The sequence below is a fragment of the Leucopleurus acutus genome (assembly GCF_964270905.1).
Source record: "Leucopleurus acutus genome assembly, chromosome: 13".
NCBI classification, from domain to species: Eukaryota; Metazoa; Chordata; class Mammalia; order Artiodactyla; family Delphinidae; genus Leucopleurus; species Leucopleurus acutus.
The window spans coordinates 75,929,888-75,950,013 of record NC_139155.1 but is presented as its reverse complement, the minus strand read 5'-3'; the positions used below and the strand labels follow the sequence as shown (position 1 = coordinate 75,950,013).

Here is a 20,126-nt window from a genome sequence, read left to right as displayed (position 1 = left end):
AAATGTAGTTGAATATCAAAAGATTACTGCTTGGGCTTCCCTGGTGGCGCAGGGGTTGAGAGTCCGCCTGCCGATGCAGGGGACACAGGTTCGTGCCCCGGTCCGGGAAGATCCCACATGCCGCGGAGCGGCTGGGCCCGTGAGCCGTGGCCGCTGAGCCTGCGCGTCAGGAGCCTGTGCTCCACAACTGGAGAGGCCCCGGAGAGGCCGCGGCAGTGAGAGGCGTACCGCAAAAAAAAAAAAAAAAAAGATTACTGCTAATCACAGAAACAGACATCTCGAGTTAATGATTTTAGCACTTTTAGTGTGGGAAGATGCAAGAGCCTAGGCTCATTGAAATTATTCCTTTGATTGCATTTTAACTATCTTGGGCCAGGATCCTGTTTAAATACAGGAAGCGGCTAAAACGATTTCCGAGCCCAAGCAGAGCTAAAACGCTGTTCTGCCTACGGGCAATCCCCCGCCAATATTAGGTACCAGCGGCCCCTGGCGGCCTGGCCACTACGTTGGTCTCTCCAAGCGCCTCCAAACAGCCTGTGCCTGCGCAGAACGCAAGCGCTCAGGCCCACCCCTTGGAGGGTGTAACTTCCTTGGGTTGATCTCCTTGGCCACGCCTACTTCCGGGGCGGGCTACGCCTGGAGCACGTGACTTGGTTCCGGCTTGCGGAAGATGGCGGCGCCCAGAGCCGTAGCGTGAAACTTGGTGGTGGTAGTCGCCGGCCATTCGTGCTGGAATCACAACAGTGGGACCGTGCGCCATGTCGCGACTGATCGTGAAGAACCTCCCAGATGGGGTGAGTGCAGAGCCTGGACTTGAGAATCTGAAATTGGGACCAGCTAGGAGCTGGAGGGTGGGAGGGAGGTGCCTGGGGAGAACTGAGGGGCTTTCGATCTCGGGAAGGATTCCCGGAGGATTTAGAGCCCGAAAGGGGCTTCTCGGCAGATTCCCTGTTGACATTTGGGAGAGGGGGAGAGTTCCTGCTCAGGATTTCACAGCCGGCCCGATGGTACGTGATCCCAGCCAGACACCTCCTTCCCTGGGACATGCCAGCCCCCACGCTGTGTCGAATGCCTTGCTCCCACAGCCCTCTTGTCAGTCGCTTTTTTGCGTTGACTCGTGACTGGGTCAGACACTGCGCCTGTATCCCTCTCCCACTCGGCACACTGTCTGGGAGGAAAGTGGGGAGCAATAGACTGAGGACCTGCGTTCCAGTTCCCACTCCCGCCTTTAGAGAAGGTAGGAGTAAATAGTCTAAGAAAACTGAGTGAGTGTGCAGGGCTTTAAACAACTTATCCAGTAAGTGGGGAGGGGTGCCCCAGTCGTACTTGTCTCCGCCTAGAGTCCGCACAGAACTTGGCACGTGGTAGGTATCCAGTAAATACATGCTGAATAAAAGAGTGAAGAAATAGCTGAATGTGTGGTGTCAGACGGTTAGTGCATTGTGCCCAAGTGAATCATCCGTACCTATTTCACTATGACTTTTCTTGGATAGAGAGCCCCTACACGACTGGCGTGGCCAGTATACTCATTCCCAGAATACAAAATGTGCCGTTTGGATGGCATGAGAGATCTTGTGTACTCTAGAAAGAGTGAGAACATAAAACCATTTCTGTTTCATTGTTGTGGTTTTTTAACTTTACCTTTTTCCCCCCCCTGGCGGATGGGGGGGACCTATCATACGATTTTTAAAATTCAGTATAAAACGAGAAGCACAGTCTTTTGTTCCATCCTATCCTCCATCTCTCTCCAGGAGTAACCATCTTTACGGCTTGCATCTCTTGACAAGTTCCTCATTTCAAAACCCTTAATGTAATTACATGGTAAGCTCTCAAAGCGTTAGCTACTACTACTACTGTTATTAACGCTTTCATTCATCAAACAAGACGTGTAATGGTAAGAGACACAGCCATACTGAGAAGCAAAATGAGATGGTAGTGGAGAGGGGAAGGAAGAGTAGCCATGCTAAAATCCTCATCCATCAGAGTGAGGCATCAGGAGACGCTATCTAAAGCTGACGGATGGATCAATACTAGGTATTTTTTAAGTGTACTATTTAGAATAAATGATGGAAGAATTAAAAACAATAAATAACAGGCTGGAGGGAAGGGACAGTTAGGGAGTTTAGGGTTGACATATACACACTGCTATATTTAAAACAGATGACCAACAAGGACCTACCGTATAGCCCCGGGAGCTCTGCTTAGTGTTATGTGGCAGCCTGGATGGGAGGGGAGTTTGGGGGAGAATGGATACATGCATATGTATGGCTGAGTCACTGTGCTGTGCACCTGAAACTATCACAACATTGATAATCGGCTATACTCTAATATAAAATAAAAAGTTTTAAGAAGCCACTAAATAACAGAGACTAGAAGGGAGAAATAGATGACGTAGGTTTCTTATTTTTCATAGTGGGAGTCAGCAGGTAGTCATTGGGTAAATAAGCCAAGAAATGAAAGTGAGAGCTCGGTATAGGGACATAGAGCCATGCTTATGAGGAGTCCTAAAACCAAGCTATAAAGATAGCTTGAGAGATCTTGTGTACTCCTTGTGGTAGAAAGGATACTCCTTTCTACCACAATTAGCAGGCACTGTGTAGTTTACCATTTCCTTAGTTCACACATCATTGTGACAGGCATTTATTAGGTGTCTACTATGCAGCAGCCAGGATGCTGGGCTGCTTGTACGATAGGTCTCAGCCTCCTAGCAGCCCACAGGATAGAAAGATTTCAGTGCAGTCATTCTGAGTCTTGATTTCCTTATCAATGAAGTGGGGAAGGGCCTTGCTCAAGGTCACACAGCGAGTAAGTGTTGGAGCCAGAACTGGAACCGGGTCCAGCTGCAACGCATGCTCTGCAACCGCCCCTTCTAAGGTCACCTCCGGGGAATCCCAGGGCCTCAGGTTTCCAGCCCTTTTTGTCCCCTTGGCTCTGAGGGCTCCCCGGCTCCCCCCCCTCATCGTCCCCCTTCCACCCTAGATGAAGGAGGAGCGTTTCCGGCAGCTGTTCACCGCCTTCGGCACACTGACAGACTGCAGCCTCAAGTTCACCAAAGGCGGCAAGTTCCGCAGGTTCGGCTTCATCGGCTTCAAGTCCGAGGAAGAGGCCCAAACAGCGCTGAACCATTTCAACAAGAGTTTTATCGACATGTCCCGGATCACGGTGAGTGGGTGTGAATCTCGCCCTCTCCTGCCTGTCATCAGTGACCCACTGGCTCTTTCTCTCCACGCTCAAGTCCAAAGCCTGTCCCCTCCAGACCGTGGCATCTTTGGTGTTCCTCACAGTTCTCAAGCTGCCATGCTTGTGAATCCCCTGCAGTGTTTGCGGAAACAGTTTCCCCAGAGTTTCTGATTCTGTACGCTGGGGGAGGGAATCCAAGAATTTGCACGTCTCACGGGCTTACAGGTGCTGGTGATGCTGCTGGTCCCAGGATGAGAAGCGCTGGTCTAATTATTCATCCACTCGCCCAGTCAGTGGCTGAATTGCCTGTGCCGGGCGTGGTGGCAGGTGTCATCATCCCCCTCTCTGTCCCTCGCAGGTAGAGTTCTGCAAGTCGTTTGGGGACCCGACAAAGCCCCGAGCCTGGAGCAAGCATGCCCAGAAAACAAGCCAGTCCAAGCCCCCTCCGAAAGACAAAGACTCCATCTCCCCAGAAACTAAGAAGGTGCGTGGATGGGCACTCCTGGCTGCATCCGGGTGTCAGCAGGGTGGTCACCCCGGGAAGGCAGGGGAGAGGGAGGGACCTGAGAATCCCTCTCGGATGGTTCCCGAAAGCAGCCCTCCCAGGGCAGTGTGTTTCCATCTCCTTTCATCGTGACCCTCACCACCTGTGCCTTCTGTTTTTAGGATGACAAGAAGAAAAAGGTAGCAGGTGAACTGGAGAAGGTGAGTCTGTCCTGGTGACAAACGGAAGGCGGGCGGCGAGGGCGGGCCCGGCAGTCAGTGCCTTGCCATGGCTGTGGCTCCTTGGTCTTTCTGTCTGATGAAGAGTCCACGCCACCCTCCCTGGGACTGACCCAGCTGGCCCCAGAGGTCCTCTAGAAACTGGGGGAAATGGCCTCGGAAGATGTGTTTACCCTCTGAAGAGTTAGCAAGGGTGAGCCCTGCCTGAACCTTCTCTGCCTGTTCTCCCTCCTTCCTGCTTCCCTGCCACCCGGCACCTGCAGCTGAGGGAAGATAACGAGTTCCAGGAGTTCCTGTCAGTTCACCAGAAGCGGACGCAGGTGGCCACCTGGGCGAATGATGCCCTGGACGTTGAGCCCTCGAAAGGGAAGAACAACTTGGCCGAAGACTACCTGAACTTCGACTCCGACTCGGGGCAGGAGAGTGAGGAGGAGGGAGCCGGAGAGGCCCCGGAAGGTAAGGGTGTGGCCCCTACCTGAGTGCGCGCCCTGCAGCGCCCGGGCCTGTGCACACGTGACCTGGGGCCCCTCTGCGCCGGGCCCAGGAGACTGCGAGTCAGACGCTGCCCCGTGGAGCAGTGATTATCCCGCCTGCGGGTACGTCGGCTTCGACCGATCCTGGTTCCTTATTCAGTCAGTTGATTACTCACTCAGATATTGATTGAGCACCAACTGTATGCCATGTGCTATTTCAGGCATTGGGGATATAGGAGTGAGCAAAAGACAGGGAATCCTGCCCCCGTGGAGCTGTCGCCCTGGTTGGGGAGAGAAACAATAAAGACATTGGTTTCCTATTTAGTATATGATGTGAATACTGGTGCTGCAGGGAGAAAGCAGGAAAGGGAGGAATGTAGGAAAGGGGGACGGGAGAGTTACCGGGGAAGGCCTCCGAGGAGGTGGCCCTTGAGCACAGGACTGAGGGAGTGAACCTCTGTCCTCAGAAGGGGGTCACAGTGTCATGGGGGGGCGTATGGACCTGTGAGCGACTGTGGCTCAGCGTGGTGACTGCCGTGGTCGTGGGGTGGGAATCGACTTTGGTTAAAAGATGAGGGAATGAATTTAACGTGAGTTTTATGGCTGGTAAAGTCTCTGCAGAGCTGGGATCCAAAGGACTCACTGGGAGTTGATGCGACTCAGAAGGGATGGGGTGAGAGAAGGGGTTCCAGGCAGAGGGAACGGCATGGCAAAGGCACAGAGGGAAGGAAAAACAGGAACTTGGAGGGGGGTTCCACATGGCTCAGGGTGGCTGTAGCAGTGGGAGCCGGTGAGAAGCCAGTGAGCTCACCGGGCCCGACGAGGAGTTTGGGTTTCACCCTGAGAGCATCTGGGAGCCCCTGGTGTGTTTTGATCGAGGAGTGAGAGTCCTCTCTGTAGGCTCAAAAAAGTCACGCAGCCTCGCAGTTGGCGAGGCTGGTGAGGGAACCCCGAAGTTCTCAGTGTGTAGCACGGAAACTGTCAAAACTCCATCAGTTTCTCCCCACTTGACGGTATTTATTCAAGGACCTACTGGGGACTGGCTGCTTGGCACGGGGCCCCTGGTCACCTCAGGCTTGGCACCTTACGTGCCACCCACCGGTCACACCCCCATGCTGTCTGCCCTCCAGCCCTCTCGTTTGCTCACAACCGTCACCGGCTCCCAACCTCTCCGTTTTTCCAGAGGAGGACAGCAGCCTCGAACCCAAGGCAGCCACACGGAAGGAGCTGTCGGACATGGATTACCTGAAATCCAAGGTGGTGGAGGCCGAGTCACCATCCTCAGAGGAGAGTGAAGATGAAGCCGTGAACTGCGAGGAAGGGAGCGAGGCCGAGGAAGAGGGTTCTTGCACCCCCGCCGCCCAGCAGGACAGGGAGGCGGCCCGAGCCGAGGTGCGTGTGCATCGGGGTGAGCTTGGGAGCCTGGGGAGGGAGGAGGTCTGCTTGGCCCTCGCCCACGTTCCCTGCAGCCCCTTTGTCGGGGCTGTAACATCGGGGAAAGACAGCTCAGCGGCCCAGAGACCTGTCTTCAGGTCTCGGTACTGCTGCTTGCTTGCTGTGTGACCCTGGGCAAGCATCTTCCCTCTCTGAATTTATTTCCTGTCGCTAACACAGAGGCTGCCTGCCCCTCTTGACTGGGGGGGGAGGGGGGCGTAAATGAGCGGAAAAAGTATCCCAAGCATATTGTACTTTGCAGTTACTAGCAAAGTAGACGGGTGTGAGCCCGTGATCAACAATAATGGATGAAATTAATTGAGCACTTACTGCATGTGAGGTTCAGTACCTGGCATGTCATTTGTCGTTGAATCTCATGGGAATCTTGGGGGATGGGGATTCTTGTCCCCTTTTACAGGTGAGGAAACTGAGGCCCAGAGAAAGGAAGTGACTCGCTCAAGGTTTCGGCTGGGAAGCGGTGGGGTCAGCACCCAGACCCAGGTCTGCTGGGCTCTGGAGTCTAGGTCATAAACGTGGGTGCTTCCTCTGGGGATGGCCGCCCCGTCTTCCACCCGGGGGTCCGCTCTGCTTAGGGCAGCTTCACACATCCTCTGGGTCTTCATTCCTTCATCTCCCTCCTCCTCTTTCTCCTTCCGCCTCTCCCTCCATTCATTCTCTTTCCCTTCTAATTGCCACCTCCTGTCCTTTTATCCTAGAAATTCTAAAGAGGTAGTCGAGTGTGGCTAAGTCAGGGAGCCGTGGGTTCACGTCCCAGCCCTGATGTGGAGTGGCCGTGGGATGGGGTGAGGCGCTTCTTTCTGGGCCTCTGACCTGATGTGGAGTGGCCGTGGGATGGGGTGAGGCGCTTCTCTCTGGGCCTCTGACCTGATGTGGAGTGGCCGTGGGATGGGGTGAGGCGCTTCTCTCTGGGCCTCTGACCTGATGTGGAGTGGCCGTGGGATGGGGTGAGGCGCTTCTCCTTGGGCCTCTGACCTGATGTGGAGTGGCCGTGGGATGGGGTGAGGCGCTTCTCTCTGGGCCTCTGACCTGATGTGGAGTGGCCGTGGGATGGGGTGAGGCGCTTCTCTCTGGGCCTCTGACCTGATGTGGAGTGGCCGTGGGATGGGGTGAGGCGCTTCTCTCTGGGCCTCTGACCTGATGTGGAGTGGCCGTGGGATGGGGTGAGGCGCTTCTCTCTGGGCCTCTGACCTGATGTGGAGTGGCCGTGGGATGGGGTGAGGCGCTTCTCTCTGGGCCTCTGACCTGATGTGGAGTGGCCGTGGGATGGGGTGAGGCGCTTCTCTCTGGGCCTCTGACCTGATGTGGAGTGGCCGTGGGATGGGGTGAGGCGCTTCTCTCTGGGCCTCTGACCTGATGTGGAGTGGCCGTGGGATGGGGTGAGGCGCTTCTCTCTGGGCCTCTGACCTGATGTGGAGTGGCCGTGGGATGGGGTGAGGCGCTTCTCTCTGGGCCTCTGACCTGATGTGGAGTGGCCGTGGGATGGGGTGAGGCGCTTCTCTCTGGGCCTCTGATCTTCGTCATGTGAGGTGATGCTCGGCAGAGCGCTGGTCTCTGTGTCCAGTTTCCAAAACCCCTGCACCTGGGTGTGCAGTGGAAATCAGAAGCTCCAGGTTTCAGGGAGATACCCCATAACTTACACGGGTCCATAAAAGCACAGGACTGTTTCTGCAGTGAAGCTAGAAATGATCGCTCATCTACTTGGGGTAGACGTAAACCCTAAATTGTGACGTAACAGCTCAGAGTGGGCTTTGCCGGCAAATGAGTCTAAGTCAGGGCAGGTTTTGTTGCCAAACAAATTAACCAAAAGATTAGGTTTCTCAGAGCTGTTTCGATTCTAAAACTACAGAAGACGTCCCAAACCCTGTAAGATTGTTTTAAAGATTCAGGAGGACAGCTGCGTCTGCAAAGTGCACAACATCTGGCACAGAATACGCCCTACATAAGTGGTAGCAAATGTCACCGTACCTCAGGGCTCCTTCCCAGGCTCTGCCCCTCCGTGTGCCTGGCGCCCCTGTGAGCAGACCCCCAGCGAGCCGGCCTGTGGTTCTGGCCCTCATCTCAGGGGCACGTGGAGGCTTGGCACCTCCTACCGCAGGCTCTGGCCAGACTCTGCCTCCTTGGCAGGCACGATGCTTCCGGCATTGCCAGCTGGCCCCGGCACCAGGGGCCTTGCAGCGTTCACTGCGACGCCCGGGTCGGCACCTCCTGCGGCTGCACCAGGGAGCTCACTGTGGCCGTTTCTGTTCTTTGCCATCACTCAGACCGAGACACCAGCCAACCAGAAGGAACGCACCACCACCCACACCGTGAAGCTGCGGGGAGCCCCGTTCAATGTCACAGAGGTACGCGCCAGTAACGGGGCGGGGTGAGGAGCCCCGGGGAGCAGGAGACGAGGGTGAGGGTCCCAGGAGCCTCTGCTGCACGGGAGCTTCGGGATCAGCTGAGGACTTCAGCTGGAGGGAACTGGGGGCCAGAAAGACTGACACACAGGATCTCGGGCATTGTCACGGTCGGGAAACAGGGCCGCCTATATGAGACCAAGAAGGACTGGTCTCAGTCACCAGTCACCTATGCTAGGGGCGGGCATACTTCTGCTGAAAAATTAGAAAGGACCAGCTAGTGAATACTCAGGGCTTTGTGATCAGTATGGTCTGTGTTACGACTACTCAATCCTGCTGTCGTAGCACAGAGGCAGCCCGAGGGGATAGGTGGCCAAATAGGCCTGGCTGTGTGCCAATAAAACTTTATTTACAGAAGCAGGCAGTGGGCCACGTTTGGCCTGCGTACTGTAGTTTGCTAACTCTGGGTCTACACAGGAGAGAACACTGTCAATTTCCCTCCTCGTGAAAGTAGTAGAAGTTCAGCCTAGGAAATGTTTTTTAATGTAGCTAAAGAACAAGAAGTAAAAATTACCTATCACTCTATAAATTGCCAACCAAACTGTGTTGAGAGAGAAGTGCTAACCAGATGGGGTACCAGGATGCAGAGCTAATTACCTACAGGTCTGATTACTATAGGAGTAAAGACTGTCCCAGGCAAACTGGAGCAAGCCCCCCTCAATCTCCCCCGTCTATATCCCATACGCTGACAACCAGTAATAAATTCTGAGTATATCTTCTTAGACATCTTTTTCTTTGTATAGAAACGTTGACCTGTGTTTTTCTTTTTTTAAAAAAATTAATTAATTAAATTATCTTTGGTTGCGTTGGGTCTTCATTACTGCGCCTGGGCTTTCTCTAGTTGCGATGAGAGGGGGCTACTCTTCGTGGCGGTGCACGGGCTTCTAATTGCGGTGGCTTCTCTTGTTGTGGAGCATGGGCTCTAGGCACGTGGACTTCAGTAGTTGTGGCACGCGGGCTCAGTAGTCATGACTCGCGGGCTCTAGAGTGCAGGCTCAGTAGTTGTAGCGCACGGGCTTAGTTGCTCCGCGGCATGTGGGATCTTCCCGGACCAGGGCTTGACCTGTGTCCCCTACGTTGGCAGGCAGATTCTTAACCACTGCACCACCAGGGAAGTCCTGTGTCTTTTCTTTTTAAAAAGCAATCCTACAGTAGGAACTACTTTGAAACTCTTTTCCTCCCTCATCACATTATGTCATAAATATCTCTGAATAGTGAATATTCTGCTACAGCATCATTTTTCACGTTGCATGCTATTCTTTACTCTGGGCACACTGTGTTACGCTCACCCAACCTCCTAAATTGAGACATGGGGATTGTTTCCAATCTTCTGCTGATTTGAATAATAATGCAGTCAGCACATTTCTTGAGATCAGAGGTCAACAGATGTTTTTCTATCAACATCATTTAGTGCATATTTTAGGCTTTGTGAGCTATATGGGCTATTGCACTTTTGTTTTTTTTTTTGATAATCCTTGGAAAATGTAAAAACTATTAGCTTGCAGGCCGTGGGCAATATTTGGCCTGTGGGCTATCGTTTGCCAACCCTTGCTCCAGATAAGTACTGTATTAAGCACATCCATGTATTCAGTACATTTTTAAGTCTTTGATACAGAGTGCCAGTTGCACTCTGGAAGCCTGGCCAGTTTATACTCCCTTAGCAGAGAATGAGAGTGCACATTTTTGTGAACCCTGGGTATTAATCTTTATCAATGTGACAGGTCAAAATGGTATCTCATTTTGATTTATATTTTCAATTATTAATGAGGTCAATCATTCTTTCACGTTTGTGTATCATGTGTGCATCCTCTTTTGGAAAGTGCCTGATTATATTTTATGCTCTTTTTTTCTCAAAGTACTCACCTTTTTTGAGTCTGTATATTTGCTAATTATTTTTTTAAATAAAACTTAATCGGATTTCGGAGTAACAAGCATTTGGGTTCTACTGGACTACCTGAATTGTCTGCTAATTTAGAGTCAGAGTTCTGTCAGTACCAACCATGCAGAAAATCATGTGCTTCAGTGGGGACGGGGGACATTAGATGGACTTTTGCAATACATGAAAAATGATCACTTTTTTCCACAAACGGTAACAGAAAATGTAATGGAAAAACAAATTACTTTTATGAAAGAGAAAGAAAAAAAGGAAGGAAGGAAGGGAAGGAAGAAACGAAAAGACAGTCTATTTCTAGATATTCTAATGAAAATTATGTATTGGGGACTTTATAGGTATTCTAATAAAAGTTTTATAGGTTCTATATAAAGAAAATGTTCAGTTCCACTGAGGGATTTAAACGAATGCTAACATAAATGTAAAGCCATACATTCTTAGAAAGTAAAAATGCCAGTTCCTCCCTAATTAGCGAATAAATGAGTAAATTCAGTGGGATCACAGAGTTTCGTCAGGATTGGGGGAGTGGGGGTGGGATCCCGGAGAACAGCTGGGAACATCCTGTGGGAATAGACCCTTCCCCTGCAAGATGTTGAAACATGTTTTAAAGCTACAGTAATTAAAACAGTTTGGTTCAGGCGAAGCTGTTCACAGGTTAATTCAATAGAATTGAATTCAAAAATAGACTCACATATGTATAAGCATCTAATTTAGGATAGGGTGTCTCATATCAATGAAGAGAAGAGAGATTTTTCTATAAATAGTAATGGGACAACCAGTTAACTTTTGTGAAGAAAAAAAAAGGTGGAGCCCCGCCTTACTCCTCATAGCAAGCTAAATTTCAGATGCATCAAGGATTTAAGATAAAAAACTGAGACAATAAAAGTTCTAGGAGAAAGCATTGAATTCACTTGTAATCTTGGAATGAAGAATGCTTTTCTGTATTCCGTATCCTGTAATAAACCGTAATGGAAAAGAATATGAAAAAGTGTATGTATACATACACATATATACACGTATGTACACACACATATGCGTATACACATATATATATATATACACACACATAACCGAATTGCTTTTCTGTACACCAGAAACTAACACAACATTGTAAATCAACTATACTTCAATTAAAAAAAAAAAAGAATGCCTTTCTAAGCAGTTTGCAGAACTTGGTAGTCATAAGAAAAAGATGGATTAATTGACTAGATAACATTTAAAACTTCTCTAAGGCAACTTTTTGTCATAAAGTCAAAAGACAAACAACAGACATGTATAACACAAACAACAGACAAAAACCTGCTTCTTTCATTTACAAATAGGTAAGTAGATATTGGGACCTACGTATGACCCAATAGAAAAGTGGACGAAAGATAGGAGGTCTTCTAAGAGAAAGAATTCAAATGGCTGGGAAATATGCCTGAGTTCACTCATAATTAAAGAAATACAGATCAAAACAGGAAGGTTACATTTTTGCAGAAATTTTTTATATTCAGTAATAAATTGTTTCATGCACTGTTGGGGGAAGTTTGCGGTGAAGCCTTTTGGAAGGCAATCTGGAAGCATCAGTCAGAATTTAAAATATACGTACGTACCTTTGACCTAGCAGTTACCTTGCTGGGAATTTGCACTACAGGCGAATCAGCCAGGAACACCAAGAGGTCAGTGCAAGAATGTTCATTGCCGCATTTTCTCTTATTTTATTTATAAATTAATGTATTAATTTGTGTCATTTTATTTATAAAAACAAAAAACTGGAAACAACCTCTATGCTATATCACTAGAGAAGTGGTTAAATTAGTGGGTCTCAGCGGGGGAAAGCCCCCCCCCCCCCCCATCAGGGAACACTTGGCCCCGTCTGGAGTGCCAACAAGGTGATCTGGGCCTTGCAGTTAGGACCATTTTTGTTTTCTTCTTGGGGCTTTTCACTATTTGCTAAATTTTTTACTCTCTGTGTTTGTGCATTTTTTAAAAAGAGTTTAAATCACCCTCACGTCCAAATAATAGAGAAGTAGTTAAGAAAATTGGGAACCATCTACAACAGTACTCTATGTGTATCATCCCTGTGAAGTAACATGGACAAATAATCGTGCTTTGATGAGACGTGAAGAAAGCTGGGTTTAACCCCAATTAAGTAAAAGGTAGTTGGGAAAAAAGATCAGAAGCAGTACCTTAAAATACCAATGGTGCCATTACTATTCTGTATTTACATTCCTTGTTTCTTCTCCAACTTAAAAAAAAATTTCTTTTCCAAGGCGGTTTTAATTTACGATGGAGAAAATGTGTATAATTTAGAGGAAAGAGAGAGCCTACAAAAGATGAAACACTTTGGTGTCCTTTCTGAATTCAGAAATTTGACCCATGTTTCTTTATTCGGTTTGCACTTTTGGGAAAAAACTTTTCTTCTCCTCACAGAAAAATGTCATGGAATTCCTGGCACCCCTGAAACCGGTGGCCATTCGAATAGTGAGAAATGCCCATGGAAACAAAACAGGTAAGGTCTGGGCTGTCTCGAGGGGGCGGGAGAGGCAGATGCTAGAGCTGGAAGGTTGGGGCAGTGGAACTGTGGAGGTGTTCGGAGGGCAGCTACTTTCTTTCCTATTTGTGGTCCCCACTTCTGTGGATGTGGTGAAAGTGCTCAGGACAGGGGTCTGCCTCTTGTCCCCTGCAGCTGGCAGCCTAGTGTGAGATTTTCACCTGTGCAGGCAGGGCCCAGCCCCCAGGCCTGGGGGCTCAGTAATGACTGCGGCCTTCAGCCCAGATGCAGAGGCCCACCGGGGGCTCAAAGCAAGGGGAGGCCGTGATCAGATTCAGGATGGCCCCCTGGCTGGTGGGGGAAGGGTCCAGGGGCAGGGCCCAAGGACAGGTGGGCTGGGTGGGGGCTTTTGCAGCCCCCCAGGGGAGGGTCTTGTGATAGAGACCAAAACCCACAGGCTTTGGCGCAGGTTACGGCGCTGCCACGCGTTAGCTGTGTGTCCGTGCGCACGTCACTTAACTCCTAGAAGAGTGGGGAGGCGAGGTCTCTCGTGTTTAGGGAAGACTCCACGTGCTCGTCTGTGCAAGTCAGGGCCGCGGGCACTGACGGGCAGTCACTGTGGAGGTGGCCCCTTGGTGCCAAGCTGGGTTGCAGCACCGCACCCACAGGCATTTGTCCAGAGAAGGTCAAAGAGCAGGCACTGGTCAGGACAGGGTGAGGCTGGGAGGCAGGCCAAGTCTCTCCCGTTTCCGAAGGCTTCCTACAGAGGGAAATTTGCCTGGGGGGCATCAGGAAGTGTCTGTATTTTGGAGATTGGGCGAAAAGTACAGGTTCCCCCCACCCTTTCTGCTCAGATTCCCCCAAACACCTAGCACAGTATGGGTGTTCCTCCGTGACTCCCACGATCGTCTGCAGGGCCTGCAGCCCTTACCTTTGTCGTGGTCCTTTCACAGGGTACGTCTTTGTGGATTTCAGCAGTGAAGAGGAAGTGAGGAAAGCTCTGAAATGCAACAGGGAATACATGGGTAAGGATGCTGGGCGGCCCCACGCCACGTGGTGGCAGGGGTTCGATCATTCAGTTGCTCTGTAAGGTTATATTGAGGGCCTGCTGTGTGCCTGCCGGGCACTGCCCTGGGCACAGAGGATACAGCCATGAGCAGAACAGACCAAAGCCCCCGCCCTCCTGGGGCAGAGATTAGGCTAAGTTTCCTGTAGAGGAAACTGAGATCGAGAGGGGAGAGACAGGCGGTAACCAGAGGGGCCGTGCTGTGGACAGATGCAGGAGAGGGCCGGGATGGGAGGAGGTGCATTTTAAACGGGATCATGTCAGCTTGGGCCACACTAAGCCGGTGACACTGGAACAAAAGCCAGAGGGGTAAAGGGAGCCAGCTCTGGCTTTGTGGAGCGGGGCCGTTCCAGTACAGGGAACAGCAAGTACAGGGAACAGCAAGTACAGGGTCTGGAGCTGGGAGGTCACCTGAACAAGATATCCAAGGACATGCTCTTTGGCCTGTCCCTGGTATGGACAGGTGATTCAGGTCCAGCCATTGACCCCTTGTGAAGACACAAGTTCTGTTAGGGAAGAGGAGAAACCTAAGCGGTCTTGCTAGCAAGTCAGGGGGTAGGTGTTTATTGAGCACCTGCTGTGTGCATGTGGAGGTGATGGTGGTGGTCGTGGTCTAATCAGGAGCCCGGGGCAATGCATGGACGCAGTTCAGCAGCAGCACAAGGTGGCTCTTCAGGGTTGGGCTGTCACGTGAGATGATTCCCAGGGCAGTGCCAGGGGCCGTGCCCTGGAATTGGGAGGATGCAGCCCCATGGGCCAGGCGGCCCAGGCAGGCTCCCCCCTGAGCTAAAGCCGAGCTCGCAGGATAAGTGAGATTGAGGCCTGGCTTTGGCTGGGGCCGCCACCCTGGTTAACAGAGCCTGGTGTCTGGCGCTGTCACCAGCCACCTTCACCATGGCTTCCGGAAGGCAGCAACAGCGTCTGGAAGCTGGCAGGTTCCGGGCATCCCCCGGGGCCCTGACTGCCTCTCCTTGTGCAGGTGGACGCTACATCGAGGTGTTTAGGGAAAAGAACGTCCCCGCAGCCAAGGTGCCCCCAGAGAATAGCGCCAAACCCTGGCAAGGCCGGACACTCGGGGAGCATGAAGAGGAAGAGGACCTGGCCGACTCTGGGAGGCTTTTTGTGCGAAACCTGCCCTACACCAGCTCTGAGGAAGACCTGGAGAAGCTCTTCTCCAAATATGGTAGGGACGTGGCCTCCAGCTCACCACAGGCACCTGCAGCGGGTGGTCCGAGTCCCCATGTGCCTCCTGCAGCTCTTGACCTTGGGCTAATGATGGCCCCCTCTGGCCTCAGTTTTCTCATCCATAAAATGGGCCTCACCATCTCTGAGCTGCTGTGAAGATTCAAACAGTATGTAGACAGCAGAACTCGAAGTCCTAGATGGCATCACAGGCACCTTTCGTGGTCTGAACCCAGACTCCCTTAGCTTTCATCACTAAACTCAGAACTGACGGGGTTTGGGTACAGTTTTCTGAGATGTCCCTGGTATCTGAACCCTTGCTTTGCTCTTGGAAGCCCACTCACTGTGTGTGTTGATATGAAGTGCTCCCCAGTCTGAACTCTGCTGTCTAAATAGTCTTGCTCTCCAGACCGGGCATCCGGATGCGTTTGCTAGTGAGGGCTATTTTCATTGTTGTCGCGGTTGCTGGCTTTATTCTGCAGGACACAGACTTGAAGGCCTGTAGTTCACCTTGGCACATGGAGCTGTGCTTGTTTGTAAGGTCGTGGTTGTTGAAGGGAAGGAAGTTAGGGCTCAGAAAGGCAGGGCGAGATCCCCTGGAGCGTCTCCCCGCTTCTCTTCGGAGACCAGTTGTGGGTTGCAGGGGATCCGAGCTCAGTCGAGCGCTTGTCTTCTGGACAAGGAGGCCCTGAGTAGGATTCTGCGGTCAGGCAAATTGGTGTCACCTCCTGGCCTGTGTCCTGCTGTCCTGTCGCCAGATCTTCCCGCACAGGCTGGTGCCCTGGTTTACGTGGCAGGGCCGGGCACTGGAGAGGGGGTCATCAGTAGACTCGAAGTATCCATCCGGGAAGATAAAACCCGGGAAGGAGGACTTGGTCACACCCTGGTGTTCAGAGTGGAAGGTGTGTACTTTAATGCGAGCATCATAATGATATCCCAGCAGACACTTCTGTGGCCCCACGTCACCAGCAGGCACTGTTTAGTACATGACAAGTATTAGTGCGTTTAACCCTCCCCGCCGTCCTCCGAGCTGGGTATTCTTAACGATACCATTTTACAGATGAGAAGCCTGAGGCCCGTAAAGCCCTGTGGCTTGCCCGAGGCCACACGTATAGTATGTGATGCAGGAGGGTCCAGGCCAGACACCTCTGCTCTCAGAATAGACACACGAAGGGTTGTGGAAGGACACCCTGACCCATGAGGGGGTCTCACGGCAGCCCCTTGCCACCTTCTGTCCTGGGCCAAGCGACGGCAGCAGCTCCACGCTCTCCCTGCTTAAAACCCATAGCTTGACTAGTGCCCAGAGTTTTCTCACCCAGCTGTGGCCTGCAGGACACTGACGCCCTTCCTACCCTCAGGTCCCCTGTCTGAGCTGCATTACCCCATCGACAGCCTGACCAAGAAGCCCAAGGGCTTTGCCTTCGTCACCTTCATGTTCCCGGAGCATGCCGTGAAGGCCTACGCGGAGGTGGATGGGCAGGTGTTCCAGGTGATGGCCCGTGGGATGGCGGGCGGCTGTGGGGCCCAGGTGATGGGGAGAGGCTGTGGGCGTGTGCGCATGCCCGCAGGCACGAAACCACACCCACGCTTCTAGGGAAGCACACCTGATGCACGTGAAGCTGCCTCCTGATCTGAGCTGCCTCCAGGGGCAGGGTCTGCTCTGTCCTGTTCACGGGTCTATCGTTAGCCCCTAGAGGAGTACCTGGCCCATAGTGGGCCCTTAAAAAGTGTCTGTGGATTAAATGAACATGCTCTCAAAATACCACTTGGAAGAGGAAGGAGTAAGGAAAGAAAGAGTTTTGACCCAGTCATTGAAATGGCTACAGTAGAATGTAAGAAACGCTGCTTTCTTCCAAATACCGTGCTTAGCACACAAGCTGAAGCCCCAGGCTGCCTCGCCTCCCTTTCCTGTTCCTGTTCGTTCGTTCATTCATTCATGATTTATTGATCCCCTGTGACTGCAGGCTGAACCTGGCTCCTCCCATGTGGAGCTCACACCCTCACAGGGACAGAGTCGGGTGGGGAGCCCTGCAGGTGTCACTTACAAATTGATCAGCGTCCTCTGTGAAGCTTTGTCAGGTGTCCCCCGTCACAAAGTCAGGCCCCTGTGCCACATGGCCAGGCCCCCGTTCTGGGTTCAGGGCGGCCTCGTGGGCATCCTGCCCGAGGCCCCCCCGTCTTGCGACAAGGGTCTCAGTGCTGGGTCCAGCCCCGTCATGGAGAGGCCGACATACCCGGGGCAGGATGTAGAAGCGCCTGCCCCCTTCCTGTCTTTACCCCCTTCCCCTCGTCCTCCTTCAGGGCAGGATGCTCCACGTGTTACCATCCACCATCAAGAAGGAGGCCAGCGAGGACGCAGACGCCCCAGGATCATCGTCTTACAAGAAGAAGAAAGAGTCAAAAGACAAAGCCAACAGCTCCAGGTCCATACCTGCCTCTGACCCAGGCTTTGGCTGCCCTCGCCCCTCCTTGCCTAGCTGCCAGGGTACCCTGACTCCTCGTGGTGGCTTTAGCCCCTCATCCATAACTTTGCTGAGCCTCAGTTTCCTCATCTGCAAAATGGGAAGAATCAGTGGTGCCTCACTTTTGTGGTGTCATAAGGATTGAGTCAATGTAAGCAAAGTGCTTGGTCCCTGGTGCTGAGTACGCGCTTGACAGACGTTAGGGCTTATTAATATCATCGTGGCTTTTGTTGTCTTCAGGCCCTGGTACTTGGCCCATGCCAAGTAAGATGGGGGAGAGGAGGCTTCGGGGACTTAGGAAGGCAGGCCCACAAGCGCGTTTCTTACAGGCTTTGCATCTGAAAACAGTTGCCCCCATTCAGCCACGGTCTGACCTCTCTGTTCTGCCTCTGACTCAGCTCTCACAACTGGAACACGCTGTTCATGGGCCCGAATGCAGTGGCCGACGCCATCGCCCAGAAGTACAGTGCCACCAAGAGCCAAGTGTTTGACCATGTGAGTGGGCGCCCTGTCTGAGGTGCCCCCGGCTCTGGGCAGGGGAGGGGGTGGGGTCGGGCTGGGGTTGTCCACCAGCTTGTCCTCTGGGGCCTCCCCCATGGAAGCGTCCACCCTGCCCTGGCTTCTCATGGGCGAGTGTGGAGCCACGTGCAGAAAGGAACTGACGATGAGCACTTAGCGTGCGGTGCTCCTCTCGCCCCACTTCCCAGACGAAGAACTGGAGGCCCAGGGACACAAAGGCACTTGCCCAGGGTCACACGCCTGGAAACAGGCAGAGGTGGGGTGACCCAGGTCAACCCGAATCCACTGCCCTGGCTCTGAACCGCTCCCCAGAGGTCGTCCCACCCACTTCTGGGCCCAGCCAGCCCAGGTCTTTGAGATGAGCACGGGGTAGGTCGTAGGTCTCTGACCGTCCCCTTCTTCCAAGTCTGACCTTGTTCCTCCCGACCTTCCCCTCCGTCCATTTGGCTTCTCCAGATCACATACCTTCCTTTAAATGCTGTGTCTCCAGTTAGGCCATGGCCAAGTTCATCTTTGGCAAAACCTGGGAGTGTGTTTTTCAGCCAGCAGGCAAAGGATATCCATAGATTTGGTCCATAAACTCGCTGGCCATCGCCATTTACTGCCCCTGCCCCATGCTGAAGGTCAGCGCTGTCCCCCAGAAATAGAATGCGAGCCCCACACAGAATTGTAAATGTCCAAGGGGCCACATTTTTTATTTTTATTTTTATTTTTTTTTAATTTTTTTATTTATTTTTTTTTGGGGGCCACATTTTTAAAAAGCAAAAAGGAACAGGCAAAGTTAATTTTCAAAGTTAATTTTTCAGAATAGAATCTATTCTATTAATTCGATACGGCCAAGATATTATTAGTTCATCATCCGCAATATAAAAAAGTGACAAGCAGTCTTGCACTGCTTTCTTTCCCCTCACTGAGTGTTTAAAATTCAGTGCGTGTCTTACACTGGGTTCGGACGCGCCGCGTTTCAGGTGCCCAGTGGCTGAGCTCGTGGGCACTGTGTTGGCCACACAGCTCTGGACCTCAGCCAGTCAGGAGGGGCTGCAGCTGGTTCAGATCCCACCAGTGCTCTGAGCACTGGGAAGAGAGCAGGGCCCTAAAGGGAAACAGTCCTGCTCCTCTAGAGCCTTCCAGCAGAGGAAGACACTAGCTCGTTAACAAAGGTGCCGCATGTTGGCGTGATGGCTTGAAGAAGGCTTAAGCTGAGTAAGGGGAGAGGGTGTGAGAGCGAGGCAGGCTGCTCAGGGGTGCGACATTCTAGCAGAAATTGAATGGAGGGCAGAGGTGAGCGCACAGAAGCCCTCAGGTGGGAATGAACTTGGCATGAGACCCTTACATACGACTGGAGGGGAGGGAGCAGGCGGGAGATGGGGGAGGGGAAGCTGGAGGGGAGGCGTGGGGTTCTTGATTCACCCTGACAGATGTGGAACCCAGAGCCATCAAGCCAGAGTGGGTATCCCCGGGGGGAGCATCCGCGGGGGCCATCCGCGGGGTCCGGCTCTGTGCAAGCCTCCTCCTCAGGCTGTTGGGAGATGGGACAGCCGACCTGTCACCTGCCCGACAGCCAACAGGGCATCTTCCCTTTCCCTCCCACAGGAGACCAAGGGCAGCGTGGCCGTGCGCGTGGCCCTGGGAGAGACCCAGCTCGTCCAAGAGGTGCGGCGCTTCCTCCTCGACAATGGGGTCAGTCTGGACTCCTTCAGCCAGGTGAGTGCCCGCTGCCCAGCCCAGCGAGCTGCTCAGGGCTCGCCCCCCCTCCCCACCCCGGGCTGGGGGCGGAGTCTCACATCTGCAGACGTGTGGATGGGTGGGAGGGTCAGGCCTTTCAAAGATGATTAGCATTAACTTTGCAACTGTCGCTTAAGAAAGAAAGAAAGATCACCAGCTCAGACTCATGGCCCAGTGGCCCATCAGACCTGGATGGTGTCCCTCGGGGGCCGTAAGCAAGAGTTTATCCACACAGGTGGGGGGGGCCCTAAGCATCCTGTTCCCCGACCTAGCACCTTACTAAGAGCACCTGTTATCTGTTTCGGGATCGAGACCTTTCTTGAATCACATAGGGGAAGGTTCCTCCACGTGCTTATTCCTTAGCAGGTAGAAGTTTTTAGGTGTCTGGATGATGAAGTCTTGGAGGGCCCGCTGAGAACACCTGACATCCTCCCCTTTGTCTTACAGACTGGGAACCTGAGGCCCAGAGAGTGGGGAGGGGACTTAGATCAGACAGTGAGTCTGTGACAGAGGCCTGGACTCAATCTCAGGGCTTCTGACCCCCAAACTGCTGTTTCCTCAGCCTCACCAAACCT

At 52.4% G+C, this 20,126-nt stretch overlaps 1 protein-coding gene across 1 annotated transcript in view; it reads left to right on the top strand.

Moving 5' to 3' along the window:
- The first annotated feature begins 681 nt into the window (after positions 1-681).
- The window catches only part of RBM19 (RNA binding motif protein 19), a 121,167-nt gene continuing 101,722 nt past the window's right edge, over positions 682-20,126 (top strand). The window contains exons 1-14 of the mRNA XM_082853569.1: positions 682-794; positions 2,980-3,162; positions 3,539-3,664; positions 3,847-3,885; positions 4,167-4,359; positions 5,560-5,768; positions 8,093-8,173; positions 12,537-12,615; positions 13,551-13,622; positions 14,643-14,846; positions 16,204-16,334; positions 17,147-17,268; positions 17,706-17,802; positions 19,420-19,530. Coding sequence (XP_082709695.1) covers positions 759-794; positions 2,980-3,162; positions 3,539-3,664; positions 3,847-3,885; positions 4,167-4,359; positions 5,560-5,768; positions 8,093-8,173; positions 12,537-12,615; positions 13,551-13,622; positions 14,643-14,846; positions 16,204-16,334; positions 17,147-17,268; positions 17,706-17,802; positions 19,420-19,530 — 1,683 coding nt within the window. The 5' untranslated portion in view covers positions 682-758. The remainder of the gene's footprint in view (positions 795-2,979; positions 3,163-3,538; positions 3,665-3,846; positions 3,886-4,166; positions 4,360-5,559; positions 5,769-8,092; positions 8,174-12,536; positions 12,616-13,550; positions 13,623-14,642; positions 14,847-16,203; positions 16,335-17,146; positions 17,269-17,705; positions 17,803-19,419; positions 19,531-20,126) is intronic.